Source organism: Liolophura sinensis, chromosome 12 (genome assembly GCF_032854445.1).
Source record: "Liolophura sinensis isolate JHLJ2023 chromosome 12, CUHK_Ljap_v2, whole genome shotgun sequence".
In the NCBI taxonomy this organism is placed as follows: domain Eukaryota; kingdom Metazoa; phylum Mollusca; class Polyplacophora; order Chitonida; family Chitonidae; genus Liolophura; species Liolophura sinensis.
This window is the reverse complement of record NC_088306.1, coordinates 15,481,909-15,496,611: the sequence shown is the minus strand read 5'-3', so window position 1 is coordinate 15,496,611 and position 14,703 is coordinate 15,481,909. Positions and strand designations below refer to the sequence as shown.

The window sequence follows — 14,703 nt, the reverse complement described above, 5'->3', positions numbered from 1 at the left end:
TGTTTAACAATACCACAAACAAATGCCTTTTACAAAATATGAGCCTCATATGCATATGTTACCACTCAAAATTGGTAATAGTTCTTAAACATTATAATGCGACCCGCTTTGTCAAAATTTAGAATCATTTTAACACTATAAAAGGCGCAGGTACGAATCTGATATTATTTGACAGGCAATAATATTAGCTATTCTAGGTAAATAGAACAGATTTGATTTCATTATAGTGAATATCAATCATTTGCTAAAAAATCTCCGGTATAGATATTAGATTAAAAGCTGAAACTTGGCGAAATCTTATTTTAATCGTATATTTCTACAATATCTTTAGGCAACTAAAAGTATCTTAAACTGTAGTAATCAGTGCATCATTTTCAGATTACCATGGACAAAATCCGGCATCTTCTACTCGTCACCTTCATACATATGAGCTCAGCTCAGTCTACGACTCTCAGTGATGTCACACTGTGCGATGACGTCATTAACTACAAGAGAGTCGTTCGTGACCTAGAAATCGTGACTAAGGAACTGAAGTCACTGCGCATGTCGGTGAAATCAGTCGAAACCTCTCAGTCCCAACTCGAGAAATCTTTGTCAGAAAGCTTACCGGATTCTAAGTCCTTTGCTGACGCAATAAATTCAATTGGCCTGGTCAAAACAACAGATCTTGAGAGCGCATTGAATGACCTTGTTGACAAGATATCAAGTCGTTTGGACGGTGCCGAGGGACGATTGGTGTCTAAACTTTCTCTTCTAGAGTCAACAGTTGACCACTACAAAGATAAATCGTCTCTGAATTCTCAGATGCTCAAGTTTGATCTTTCCCAGAAATTCACAGCCCTAGACACCTCTGGAAAATCATCTCTAGTTCAAATTGAAAGACAGTTGCAAAATGTGAACACAACAATTCTTGGAAAATTACAAGCTTTCTCGCAAAATATTTCTGCAACTGTGAGATCCACCTCGGCGAAATCTCGGGACTTCATAGCTGAGAAACTCGATTTCAAAATTACCCAAGCTCGTCTTGCTATGAAATCAGCGGTCACAAAAAGCAGCCAGTGGTTATCACGCAAAGTGGACAAGGTAACAACAACAACACTGGACAGCTTAATAAACATCAAGGACATACTGAATCATCACCACGGTAAGAGAACCAAATCTTTTGGGCTGACAAAATATGTTTTGTTGTACAGTAACAATTTTATTTCAGGTAATATGTTAAGCAAACATTCCTCGTAGGGTCTTCGAGGTGAAAAGAATAAGACTTCAGCCAACTATAGCTATAACTAGCTCGTCGTAGAAGCAAGTACCTGGATGGATGCGGATGATCGTGTGTTTTCCACGGATTCTACCCGTTTTTCCTCCACCCTAATGCTGGCCGCCGTCGGCGGTGAAAATTCAAATATTTTTGAGTACCGCGCAAAACACCAATCAAGAAATCGTAGAAGCAATTACTGTATAACGTGTCCTAGGACATGATTGAATTTATTTGATTGATGTCGTACTCAAGGATGTTTCACTTAAACCACGGCGGCCAGCATTTTGGTGGGAGGAAACCGGGAAGAGCCAGTATCGTTCGGTATCGTTCCTGTAGCGGCTCGTTCCAACTCCGGAGAAATTGGGACTGAAAATCTCCTTCTCATGATCTCGTGATAAATTTTAAAACTCGAAACCTCGATCTCGTTTGGGATCAACATGATCACCCCCACCCACCCCATACCCTTACTTCAGTGTTCTCGTATTGTTGAAAGCCACAACCCTCGGGGCTCCGTTCACATGTTTGTCTTATATGTTCATGTTCTGTGGTACTTCAGTGGTCTCCGCCCATGAAACGGATTGATGAGGCATGTGAGAAAAACGTTTATCTCCAGTCAATTTAAAATCAATCTAACAACTCTCTGTTATCACTTGTATCTAATGGTCAGGTGCGTATTAAGGACGATTAGTCCCTTTCCTCATAAAGAAGATATTCCACAGTCCCTGAATTACATCTAATTACATCCAAAACTAGTAGAATAAGCGTGATATATATACGTGATGCGTGATATATGTCTGATGAATATTTATTTACGAAATTCATACACAACTGCTATTCTAAGCTTGTTGGGGGTTCATTAGATCATTACCTTCATATTAATAACTGACATAAATAATTAGTATCAGTGAATTTATTCTTGTGATTTCTAGCGCAAGTTGACAAGACAACGGTGGGTTTTCTAACGTTTAAACTGTATAGATCAACGAGAAGCCCAAATGAATGGGAAACTTTACTGAAATTATTGTATTTACCTGATTTCTCTCTTTTCGACAAGTAACAACACGCCTAGCGGGTGGGACCTCAGCCTTTAACGGCCGCGTGGAAGTTTTTCTCAATGGTGTGTGGGGTTCAGTCTGTGACGACGGATGGGATGACGTAGACGCTGGTGTCGTGTGCAAAAAACTCGGGTTCTGCAACGGTACCGCAAAGTCACGTGGGTTCTATGGTCCCGGGAGTGGGCCGGTTATCTTGGATAACGTGGAATGTCGGGGAAACGAAACGGATCTTTTCGACTGCCCGCACAACGGCATTGGTATCGAGAACTGTGATAGATTTGAGGATGCCTCGGTGCAGTGTTCTCAATGCTAAGAAAATGTATGTATCCTGGCTCTGGTGATCCTTTTCAAACTACACAAAACGGGATCCAGAGCACCATCAGTGTTACTAGCAATGTTAGCAGTGTCAGTCGGTAATATGATGAGACATTGGGAATGGACTATTGTCAGCGTGGATAGAGTTGCTTTTCCAGATTACAGTCTACCAAACACACACAACACTAGCGAACAAAAAATGCTTTTACGGAAAAGTATATAGAAAAATTCACCCATGTGCGATATGTTTGAATCTGAGGCGTCTTAACGGCTATATGGATAGAGTGGCTTTTCAAGTTAGGCGTCTTAACGGCCATATGGATAGAGTGGCTTTTCAGGTTAGCTCGGCACACGCAAAAGTAGTAAATAAATATCCAAAAGTACAGAGAATGTGCAGAAGCTTCTTTGTAAGCTTGTTTGTAAGTCTTGTCGTCTTACAGAAGTTTTTAAGACGACAAGACTTTTTCCCAGACTGACTATAAAGCCACTGACAAAAAAGGTAAGACTTGAATGTAAAACTTAAAGAAGCATGTGTGTACAGTAATTATTTCGATTGTTAGAGGAATATTTAATTTATATTACTGCGCTAAGGCACATGCGTGTGTAGGTAATCATCGCATTTTGTGGATTACGGTATAGACATTAGGTAATAAACCTCATTTTGACAGAAAAGCTCTTCACTTCCGTTTTTTTTAGTAGTATTGTGCTCCTGACACAGTGAGAGATAGGAGAGCGCACTGTCTGGTGCAATGGAGTCATCATGTTCTCGGTCTACGAGTTCGAATGTAGTTCCACTAACTTTTTCACCACTTAACGTTGATTTTTTTAGGAAAGTAGTGTATTATATTGACTTGTTCTCATTCATCCTAAGAACTATTGTGGCTTTCGCTCTTGACGACATGTCAGTCTATAGCAAATGAACTGACTTGTTCGGAAACAGTTCCCATACGATTAACTTCACCTTTACAACATCAATTATGTCAGGTAACCGACTGTCCGGACATTTTCAGATTCATCCACTTTTCAGTCTGATCTAAATTTTAATTTAGTTTTGAAGGCTGGTAACATAGGGTCTTAGGCATGGTGTTTTACAGAGCCGGAAGGGAATCCAACCACTTTGTTCAAAACGGCTTGCCTGGTTTCCAATCCTAAAACATATCGTGATTTACAGGAAAGGCAGAAAATATTCACATTTGAAAGTATTGTGAAAAGATAAAAATAGCAAAGAACCAAAGTTCACGTTTAGTATTCCTTATTTATTTTCTGTATATATTACAGGAGAAAACGAGGGAACACACATACCTTACAACAGAAAAACGAGTTGTACTCAGATTCTAAATAAGAAATGGAAACGTAACAGAAACATAAAAATACATTTGGTATATATACAACATTTATACAGTAGGTAAATGGTAACGGCAACACAAAAGACACGCGTATCCTATACAATACTGCTTTTCTATGAACGTAAAAAAAAAAAACAGGTCAAAACTGGAATAGCTGAATGAGTATATGCATGATGTCAGTCCAGGCTATAGACAATATTTCTTACTCGTTACTGTCTGGAGTATTTATTTATTTGTTTATTTATTTACGTTCAGCATTATTAAGTATTTTATACTTAGGCCTAACGTATTTAGTCAGGTTTGTGAGATATCCAAAGAGGTACCTTCACCATATACGTGAAAAACCCATAACTTAGAGCCGCAGTCGATCCGGCAGGTGCAGGAATCAAGTCTCTGACCCAGGACAGATCGAACTATGCATTAGCGGAATAAGCTTCACGTAAGATCGGGCTCACAAAAAGAACAGTAGTCATGTAAGATGATACCACTGAATACCTTAGTTTTGGTTTTAACCCGAATTTGAATCTTAACTACTGTAATTTAACATACATCGGTAACTCAATTTTCCAAGACTAATTAGCAAGGAAACAACAACAGCAATATGTAGCAAAAGATGAATAAGTCATCATCATCATCACCATCAACGCGAATGTTGAATAGTGATACAAATTTTCTACACTGTGCTTTATCTTTGGAAGAACATGGAGAAAGCAATTTTCATAAATGTATTAAACAACTTTAATAGCTTTGTTTATACTTTTAAACAAAATTAGAAGCACTGGTAGAAACAATGTGAACAAAATATGGATTACACTGATAAAAGGCGTACAACGCGTTAATGTTGTCAGAAGCTTTTCCTTTTCTGGAATTAGTACTGCTAGATTAACTCCACTAATAAAGCGCACAATAAAGCATAGCGCCTTCGTGTTTTAAAGTACACATGACCTTCACTGAAATGAGAAAACACAGCCAGACTCTAAGTGACGACTTCTTTATAAAGACTACAGCATGAAGAGTGAAACCAAAGCAGCGACGCCAGAGTGATTACTGATGACACGTAACAGCTGAGATCTGGCTTCTTGTCCAATAATTTAGTGAGTCCTTGGGGTTTAGCGTCATTGTAACCGTTCATATAAATGCTTATGTAGTTCCAACTTACACCGCCCTAGCATCCTGGCTTCAGCATAGAGGTTTCGGTAAAATAAAACGCAGCGATGTTAATAACAATCTATTAGACAATCTATTAGCGTGAAACATCCTTCATGAAGACCACGTCACATTTCAGACATTAGATTGCATTTAATTCCATTCAAGACAAATTTTTTTAAAAAAGCAAATAAAGGTAAAACTAACATTATTTAAAGGTCTATCACGTTTTCGGATATGCAAATTAAATTAGAGGCAATTTTATTCGGTTTTAAATATAACCAATCCCATGGGTTTAAACAAAACAAAAGCAAAATTTTGGAGTGACTTATTTTCTGTAACAGGCAAAAAAGAAATATGATTGAAAATTTCAAGCCATCATGTTTGATCATGCTTACCCGAGGCCCATTGACATAGCCCGTACCACGTACAATTGTGGTCATGTAAGTGCGTAAACATGATTATCAAAAATGTGAAAGACTGGGCTAAGACAATGGATGTATTGTTGGGAATAACAGGACTGGAACACCGTCAGTGCAATCAACTACTTCAATCGGTATAGCTGACATATTTGCCGGAAGATAAAATATCGAGTTTGTGGAAATGAATTCAGACATTAGAGGTCAGTTTGCGAAATATGATCCTGTATCACCGATGGTCTTTTTCACTTTTTGCTCCACTGAGTCAAAAAAATTCTGAGTGGATCTGTATTTTGTAAAAACAATGCAAACGGGATTGTGACGAATTTCACATTGTAAATTATAAATATTTCCAAACCCAATGGGCCGTCGTATAAGTGAAATATTCTTGAGTACGGCGTAAAATACCACTGAAGTAAAGCACTCAAACAATCAATCAAACCCAATTAAAGTTAGATAAGACCTTTTGTTGATATAACTAAAATGAGTTTTAAAAAATCGAGTGATATCTGTGTCGGTCGTTAACCCGCTGCTCAGATGACAGCACCCACTCATTTACAATGTATAATTTACATTTTCCAGAGTTAAAGATTGGTGGATTCAATTTTTGCTGACTCATCATTGGCAGAATCCGCATTTGCCATGTGTACATTTTGTTTAAGGCCTGGTAAGGGAATGTCGTCTGATGCCACTACATTGGAGCCCGTGGGTTTTGAAGCAGAAGTGACCTTTGTGGAATGGTTGTCCTTTTCGTCAGTGGTTGGGATGTCGATTTTACTCTCTCCGAGTTTGGTCGACTCCGCATTTTTTGATGCTTCGACGTTTACGTGTACCTCTGCTGTGTCGAGTTTTGACGAGTCCTTGTTTCCGTCACCGCAGTTCAACGAGTCGAGGTCTTCTTCCTGTATGCTGTGGTAAACCGACCCAGAGGTGATATCAAATGAGCTATTGCTTGTCGAGTCGAAATTTGATGACAACGGTCTAGGATTCTGCTCCAGGCGGGAAAACATGGGGTTATACCGAGGACCGTGCCAAGAAGGATGGCGGTTCATATCCATTATGTAGTCTGGTTGCCATGACAACACGTGTCTGTTTAATGTTCTCACCCTCTTGTGTCTGTCTTGTAGGTGATGCAACAGATCAGGTTCGGCGTCAGTTTCTGCCACAGAGTCCGGCGAGAGATGCAAGATCTGAAGCATATAGAGATAACAACGGCATAGTCTCACGAAACATGGAGCGATACAATGGCAGAGTGATACATATTACGTTTCGCAGCTCTGTTTAGCTTTACACCTCTCGAATTGCTCTTATGCGTCTTTATGTCTAAGCTACAAAAATACAGGGTAAGGGTTTGAATATGACTGCCACGTTGGATACATGAAAGCCATTAAAAGCCCCTCTGAGATACACATTTTGATTAACGTCAACTCTCGCCAATGCGGTCACTGTGAGTTCAAGTCCAGCTCATGCTGGCTTCCTCTCCCACCATACGTGGGAAGGTCTGCCAGCAAACTGCGAACGGTGGTGGATTTCCCCCAGGCTGTGCCCGGTTTTCTCCCACCGTAATGCTGGCCGCCGTCGTATAAGTGAAATATTCTTAATAGACGCACGATTCGAATATTAATTTAATTGATTCGCTTTTAACATTTCTTGCGTATTTCCATCATTTTTGAAAACTGTTCATACATTGTCTGTATGAATCTGTCCTAATTTCTCACTTTATATAATTTCTTGTTCCAACCGCACGTGGAGAAAATTTGTGTGGGAGAAGAAAAGCTCTGTGCGCAAGTCATAAGGAAAAAAGCCACGCGGAGTTCACATATGTGTGTTGTTGTTGTATTCGAACGGTTTAACGTTTTTGTTAGACAGTAGACGTTAGACACCAACTCCGTAGCGCAATACAAACGAGATTCTTCAAGACTACAACATACATAGTAACCTATCGTTTTACTCTTCTGTACCTCATAATACACAGTCTCACATTCCTTGCAGCGCATGCGCCGCTCTCTACATTCGCTTTACATTGCAGCCACAACTAACAAATTTTGTATAGAAAGCATGCCTTCTCTAAAGGAATATGTAAACTGTTGTTTTTTTCCTTTACGATATTTTCATCATGTCTACAACTGTCAGAACCTTGGACTAAATTCAATGATACATATAGTTCCACCAAACAGGTTAGTCTTCACTAAGAAATCAAATGAAATCTTTCAGCAGATATCTTCAGTTGTTTGAATCAGGTGACCTGACGTTCACACATTAGACCTAAGAAGAGTTCTGCGTGGGAAGATCTGTCAGCAACCTGTGGATGGTGGTGGGTTTTCCCCGGGCTGTGCCCGGTCTCCTCCCACCATAATGTTGGCCGCAGTCATATAAGTGAAATATTCTTCAGTACGGCGTAAAATACAAATCAAATAAATAAATAAAAATAAATGAAGAGTTCTGAACAAGGGACAATACTCTAGGCACTATCACAAGATTGCCTTTGAGTCTTCTTTGGCGATTTTTTCTACTTTTATTTTATTTTTTCGATGTTTAACGCTCTGTCCCAATTTATTTCACTTATATGATGACGGTTTTTGAGTGGAAGCAACTGTCGAGCCCGGAGTAAGTTACTTTGAAACAGCGAGAGCTGCACGCCACCTCATTGGCTAAATACCTGGTCCCGGGATCATGGAGCAATGTTAGACTTAAGTCAAAACTTCAATCGTTAAATTTTGTTTGTTCCTTACCGTTATTTTAGTTGAAATTTGTTGTACACAAACTTACCCAGGATATATTTTGTCAGCAAAATTTTAATCTTGTAACATAAGAAACAACAATTTTAATGTGATTTGAAATCTTGACTTAAGTCTAAGATTGCTTCGTGATCCAGGGGCCTCATCGGCGCATTATGTCAGACAGACAGACGGACAAATAAACGCCGACAAGGGGATAATTTCTATGGTGGAGGTAATACACAAAACGCAGAAATGCTGTGCACTAAATAATTATAATCCCTCTATTCACGTGACACTTACGTTTCTTGCGCCTGTCGAGTGAAGAAGACGGATCATGTCCTGTGACGTCATTGAGGCTTTTCTCCCTTGAGGAGGAGGGTCACTCTGATGGCGACGTCTTGTGCCTTGTATTTGTATTTCTACAAAGAAGACAACAAAACCAAATTAAGCAGATAAATGACTAACTCCAAAAGAAGGGCGATTACTGTTACCTTGTAATTTTATAGGCAATGACTGTGAAATTATCATTCTTAAGTCATATTACTATCATCAGAAGAGTAATGTTGTTTTTATTAAAATAAAAAAAAATTGCTCATGGTAAATGTAGTTTTCATTAAATATAGATTCATCGTCACACTTTTAGACAACAGACAAACAGACGACTAATTTATCAAATGAATACGTACATAAGTACAGGAAATGAATAATAAATGATTAATAATTTCTCCAAACTTTAGATTTTTCAGAATACCGGTTAAAATATCACATGTAACTTACGTATTTCTTCTGATGCCGATTTGTCTAAGGGGCTGCCATTGTGTTTGGCAAACATCTCGTCTAAATCAGAGCTCTTGTCACCACTGCAACATTTATAACACAAAAACGCTGTCATCAAAACTTTTTTTTTCTCACCAACCAGATTCTATTTCCATTCATGCTGTAGTCAGTCAACCTCATGCATCTCTAAGTACTCATACATTCAAACTTTTGTTTTAACTATTTTTAAGTATTAAAATTTTCCCACCGCTTTAGAATATCGCCGCCTTTCTCGGATATATCAGCTATATATTTTTCGTTTTATAATGGTCAGTTACCTTTTTCTGCAGGTTAATTATGTTTAATTTGGCGTCATTCCGTCTCATGTAAAACATGTACTTTTTGGTAAATTTGTCAGTATATTTAAAGGTGAAGAATTGTGTTTCTCGCTCCATCCCATAATAATGGCTTTAGGAGTCATTTTAATATCACTTTTCCACTTTTGTGATATCCACTTTTCGTATTCTGACCACAATTTACGTGCTTTCGGACATTCAATGAGGGAGTGTTCTATAGTGTCCTTACCGAGTCTGCAGTAATTACAAATATCGTCGTGCCTCTGTGCTGTTTTAAACAGGTAAGATTTTGTTGGCGTTATCCTGTGTAAGATTTTGTATTGAAAATCTCGTAGATTGATGCATTGAGTGCATTGATAAATAGATTCGAATACCTTTTCCCAATCAGTTTCTTTATCTAACCTTAGAGTATCCTTCCATTTTTCGTGGGTTTTGATATTTTGCTGCAACTCATTATTTAAAAAATTGTAAAAGCGTTTTGTTCCCCGTTTTTGTTTAGTCAGTAATCGTATGTTCGATGGAAAGGAGGGGCAATATACATCATGCTTCTCATTTATCGTGAGCCACTCGGTTGAAACATTTCGAATTAACCTATTATAATCTAAGAAAGTACCTTTCACTTTAAATTTTTGTTTGAAATTTTTAAATATCAACAAATTTCCTTCTAAATTTCTAAATCCCTTATAAACCTTACATTATTTTGATACCAGTGGCTAATAAAAAAAATTTGGTGCTTTAAACCGTGGGTTATACAGTAAATGTTCATCAAAAATATACTCAATATTTGTCTGTTTTACTCTTTTTTACATATACTTACATTTTGCCCTTTATATTTCGCTATTACCAATATTCTCATCCAAGATATTGGTATTAAGTTTACCATCCGTAATCCACCTTTTGAGTAGTCCTTGTTGATAATGGATCTTTGTAAGTTTCCCACCCAATCTAATTTCATTTGCTGACCTAACTTTACATTGGATCCGGATAGAGAACCTATCCATGCTGCCTTTGTTTTTTTTTCTATATTGATTTTTAATCCTGAAAATTTGTAAAATATATCTATATCACGGTAATGATTCTCAGAGAGACTTTTCGGACCGATCTAAGATTAACTGTGTATCATCAGCGTATTGGCTTATTTTATGTTCTGTTTCGTTTATGTTTATTCCCTTTATATTTGGGTTATTTCGTATCAATGCACCTAAAATTTCAGCACATAACAGAATAATATACGGAGAAATTGGATTTCCTGGTCTACATCCTCTACTAATATTAAACAGAAGGGATATAATGCCATTTTGGAGGATACACGTAGAAATATCAGTTTGAAACAATTTTATCAAGGATCTTATATCTTGTCCAAAATTAAAGATCTCCAGTACTTCTTCTATGAGTCGAATGCCTTTTCAAAATCTGTTGACAGCAGTAACCCGGGTATTTGTCTCTCCTTTGTTTCAAACATTATGTCGTAAATTAGACGTATATTCTCTGCAATGCATCTTCCGAAAAAAAAAACCCTTTCTGATCTTCATTTATAATGTCATTAAGAACTGTCTTAAGCCGATTTGCAATGCAAGCACTGTAGAGTTTATAATTTACATTTAATAAGGTAATGAATCTCCAGTTTTTTAAAATTATTTCTAGGTTAATTTGGTTTTGGTAAACCTGTTATAATCCCTTGTTTTTGAGATCGTGACAATTAGCTTTTTAAAAAACTTTCATTTCCTGTCCTTAAAACAAAATATCCTACATCTTTCCAGAACATCTTATAGAATTCTACAGGGAAATCGTCCATTCCTGGAGTTTTTTCACTTTTCATATTTTTCAAACAGTTTGTTAACTCTTCTAAAGTCAATAACCCCTCTAATTTAACTGCATCGCCATCTAAGAGTCGATTGATGTCCTCAAGACGTCCCCTAAGGTATTTTTCCTCTCCTACCGTTTTTGTATACAGATTAAAATAATAATTTATCTATGCCTCCAGAATATCGGCCGTTTGGTATATTTCTTTCCCATCGTCAAGTGTTAGTTTTGAGATAAGTTTGTTTGTGTAATTCCTGTTTTTCGTAGCTAAAAATTTTTTTGGTCGGTTTTTCTCCTTGTTCGATCTTTCTTGCTTCTTGCTAGTCGGTGACAAACTTAGAAAACACAAACTGAGGCCTATACAATGTATCCAAGGAAAGCGTCATTCAGATACATACTTTAATCATGAGTCAATGTCGACAACGACAAATTCTGTGATAGGATTGTGCCACTTTTAAAACTTGTTATTTATTTATATTTGCTTAACGCCAGAATAAATAATTTTTTTACAATGGCTGTCAGCATTATAGTTGGAGTAAGTCTCAGTGCCTGCAATAAATCATCAAACCTTTGGCAAGATAGTGATAAACTTTCCCACATGTGATGTACTGATATACACACCGTATTGGACGATAGCACATGATCTTCAACCAGTATAAAAATACTAAGCAATTCTAGCACAGTTCAAGAAATGTTGAAATTAGGTGAATAGGATATAAAATGGAAACCAGTAAGGAGTTGTGCAAGAACTTTAAATAACCATGGAATGAATGGTTTATGACTCATATAATAACCTTGCTTGACTGGATATAAAAGCCAAAACAGTTTACACACAAAAGACAGCGATGCGTTTGGATATGAATAAAAGTAGACCCCAGTATGTTGTTAATGTGTTAGTAAAACTTTCTATCCCATCTTTAGACCTGTTTTTTTTTTATTCAAACATTGTGATGAACTTTTTCAATATGTTAATAGTTAATAAAGTTCGTACACCTGAAATGCATGTACAGCCTGTAATAGAAAAGGTTAGCAAATTCGTCACCAGAAACTATCAATTATCAATATTGGTTAATACCTACTTAAACAAACCCGTTATTCCTTAGACAAAGAGAAGTACTTACACAGCGCTATCCTCTTTCCCTCATTTTAGAAAGAAACAAACTAATCTTGTCAATGAAGAAGGAATATCCACTTCCAGAAAAGTTTCGCCGTGACCTTATCACTTAACCATAAAGGCGTTTGGAAAATATAAGGTCTTATCGCATTTTGTCTCCTGTTATTCCGATTTGCATAATCCTGTGCTCGCGACTATATGGCTGCAGAAGGGCCGAAGTGGCTTACTTGAAGCCATAATCTTTCATTCATTAATCTCCGATATGAATGATGCGAAGGATCATCCACAGCATCTCTGGAGCTTTCGGCAGGGTGATGTGCAAACAGTGCTTTGATTTAAATAGCTTTTTCTCACCAATAATCTCTTGTAGTTCCATTGGATAATATGGGGTCATCTTCTGGTGTGTCCACTGTTTGCTTTCTGTGTAAGACAAATAATATCTTCGCTTGAGCCACGAGAGTAAATTTGTACTTAACCTATACGAACTGCTGTCTGTGCTGTCAGCCAATCACCAAAATCTGTTTCCTGTTATAGGGTTTTTTCTTGCCATGTTCTAAGCTACTGGCTAATTTCGAAATTAATAGCTCTTTCCTATACTACACTCAAATTTCAATTCTTCGTTTTGGCTTAATTTTGCACTGCTGGCAGCTCGGTAAAGTTGGCACAAGATTCCAACACAACATTCAACACCCTATTCGCCAGAATGCAGCTCGTCCAGCTGCGAATATGGAGCTGAATGTCGTGTTGCAATATTGTGTCAACTTTACTTTGTAAAACCACATTCAGCTTGCTATAGACACATTTTTCAGATGGCATTTTTGACACAATAGCAAGTAGCAGACGGTCTAAGATTCCATTAATTATTAAGAATGAACACCATACTGTCTTTAAATCGCCTTTCTAGGGCGCCTGCGACTTGCACTGTATGCTTTGTTACCTTATAAGTGTTCCTGTAAAGCCTGTTTTCAACTAAGCAAATGACATTTTTCAGATGGCATTTTTGACACAATAGCAAGTAGCAAACGGTCTAAGATTCCATTAATTATTAAGAATGAACACCATACTGTCTTTAAATCGCCTTTCTAGGGCGCCTGTAAGTGTTCCTGTAAAGCCTGTTTTCAACTAAGCAAATGGCATTTTTGAGAAGGCGTATTTGACAAAGTAGCAATTAGCAGACGGTCTAAGATTGCATTAATTATTAAGAATGAACAACATACTGTCTTTGAATCGCCTTTCTAGGGCGTCTGCGACTTGCACTGTATGCTTTGCTACCTTATAAGTGTTCCTGTAAAGCCTGTTTTCAACTAAGCAAATGGCATTTTTGAGCTGGCCTTTTAGACACCGTTGCAAGTAGCAGACGGTCTAAGATGGCATTAAATATTAAAAATGAACAACATATTGTCGTGTAATCGCCATTTCAGGCCGTCCGCGACTTGCACTGTATGTTTTCTGACCCCATAAGTGGCCCTATAAAGACTGTTTTGATCTAAGTAAATGGCATTTTTGAGAATGCATTTTTGACAAGGTAGCAAGTAGCAGACGGTCTAAGATGGCATTAAATAAGAAGAATGAACAACATACAGTCGCTTAATCGCCTTTCCAGGGCGTCTTCGACTTGCACTGTATGCTTTGTTACCCTATAAGTGATGCTATAAAGCCTGTTTTAAACTAAGGCGTTTTGGAGAAAGTAGCAAGTAGTAGACGGGTTAAGATGGCATTCAATATTAAAAATGAATAACTTGCTGTCGTTTAATTGCCTTTTCATGGCGTCTGCGACTTGCATGTACGCTTTCTGACCCTATAAGTGGCCCTCTAAATCCTCTTTTAGAGTAAGCAAATGGCATTTTGAGATGGCAGACGGTCTTAGATGGCTTTGAATATTAAGAATGAACAGCATGCTGTCGTTTAATCCCCTTTTATAGGGAGTCTGCGCCTTACACTATATGTTTTCTAACCTTAAAATTGTACTAAAAATCAGTCCTAAAATAAGCCATTTACACTTTAAAGAAGACTTTCTTGACACTAAAGTAAGTTGGAGACGGTTTGAGATTGCACTGTATATCACGAATGAACAACATACCGTCGTTTTATCGCCTTTCCAGGGCGTCTGCAAATTGCACTGTATGTTTTTTGTAGATAAAATTATACCTTTCAGTCAGGTATCTACCTCATAAAGTGAAATTCAGAGGTCATTTTGATACCTAGGCATTTTGGCGGCAGTCTACGATGGCATTAAATATAAAGCGTAAACCAGATGATGTCCTGTATTACCCTTTACTGAACGTCCGCGACATATGTTGCATCTGTTGTGACTCCTGGTTTCCTGACCACAGCTATGCGGGTTTACACACATGTGCAGTTTGAGTTATGTTGCAAACGAAATACCTTTTGACGCTGTCAATGAAGTTGATGATT

At 37.7% G+C, this 14,703-nt stretch overlaps 1 protein-coding gene across 3 annotated transcripts in view; it reads right to left on the bottom strand.

Moving 5' to 3' along the window:
* Positions 1 to 3,897: 3,897 nt before the first annotated feature.
* LOC135479455 (probable Na(+)/H(+) antiporter nhx-9) overlaps positions 3,898 to 14,703 on the bottom strand; it is a 51,143-nt gene continuing 40,337 nt past the window's right edge. For 2 of the 3 annotated variants that reach the window (XM_064759285.1, XM_064759286.1), the window contains exons 21-24: positions 12,643 to 12,708; positions 9,037 to 9,119; positions 8,560 to 8,678; positions 3,898 to 6,729 (exon numbers count right to left, since the gene is read on the bottom strand). In XM_064759285.1, coding sequence (XP_064615355.1) covers positions 6,124 to 6,729; positions 8,560 to 8,678; positions 9,037 to 9,119; positions 12,643 to 12,708 — 874 coding nt within the window. In that variant the 3' untranslated portion in view covers positions 3,898 to 6,123. The remainder of the gene's footprint in view (positions 6,730 to 8,559; positions 8,679 to 9,036; positions 9,120 to 12,642; positions 12,709 to 14,703) is intronic. The other variant, XM_064759287.1, reaches the window with a different exon arrangement.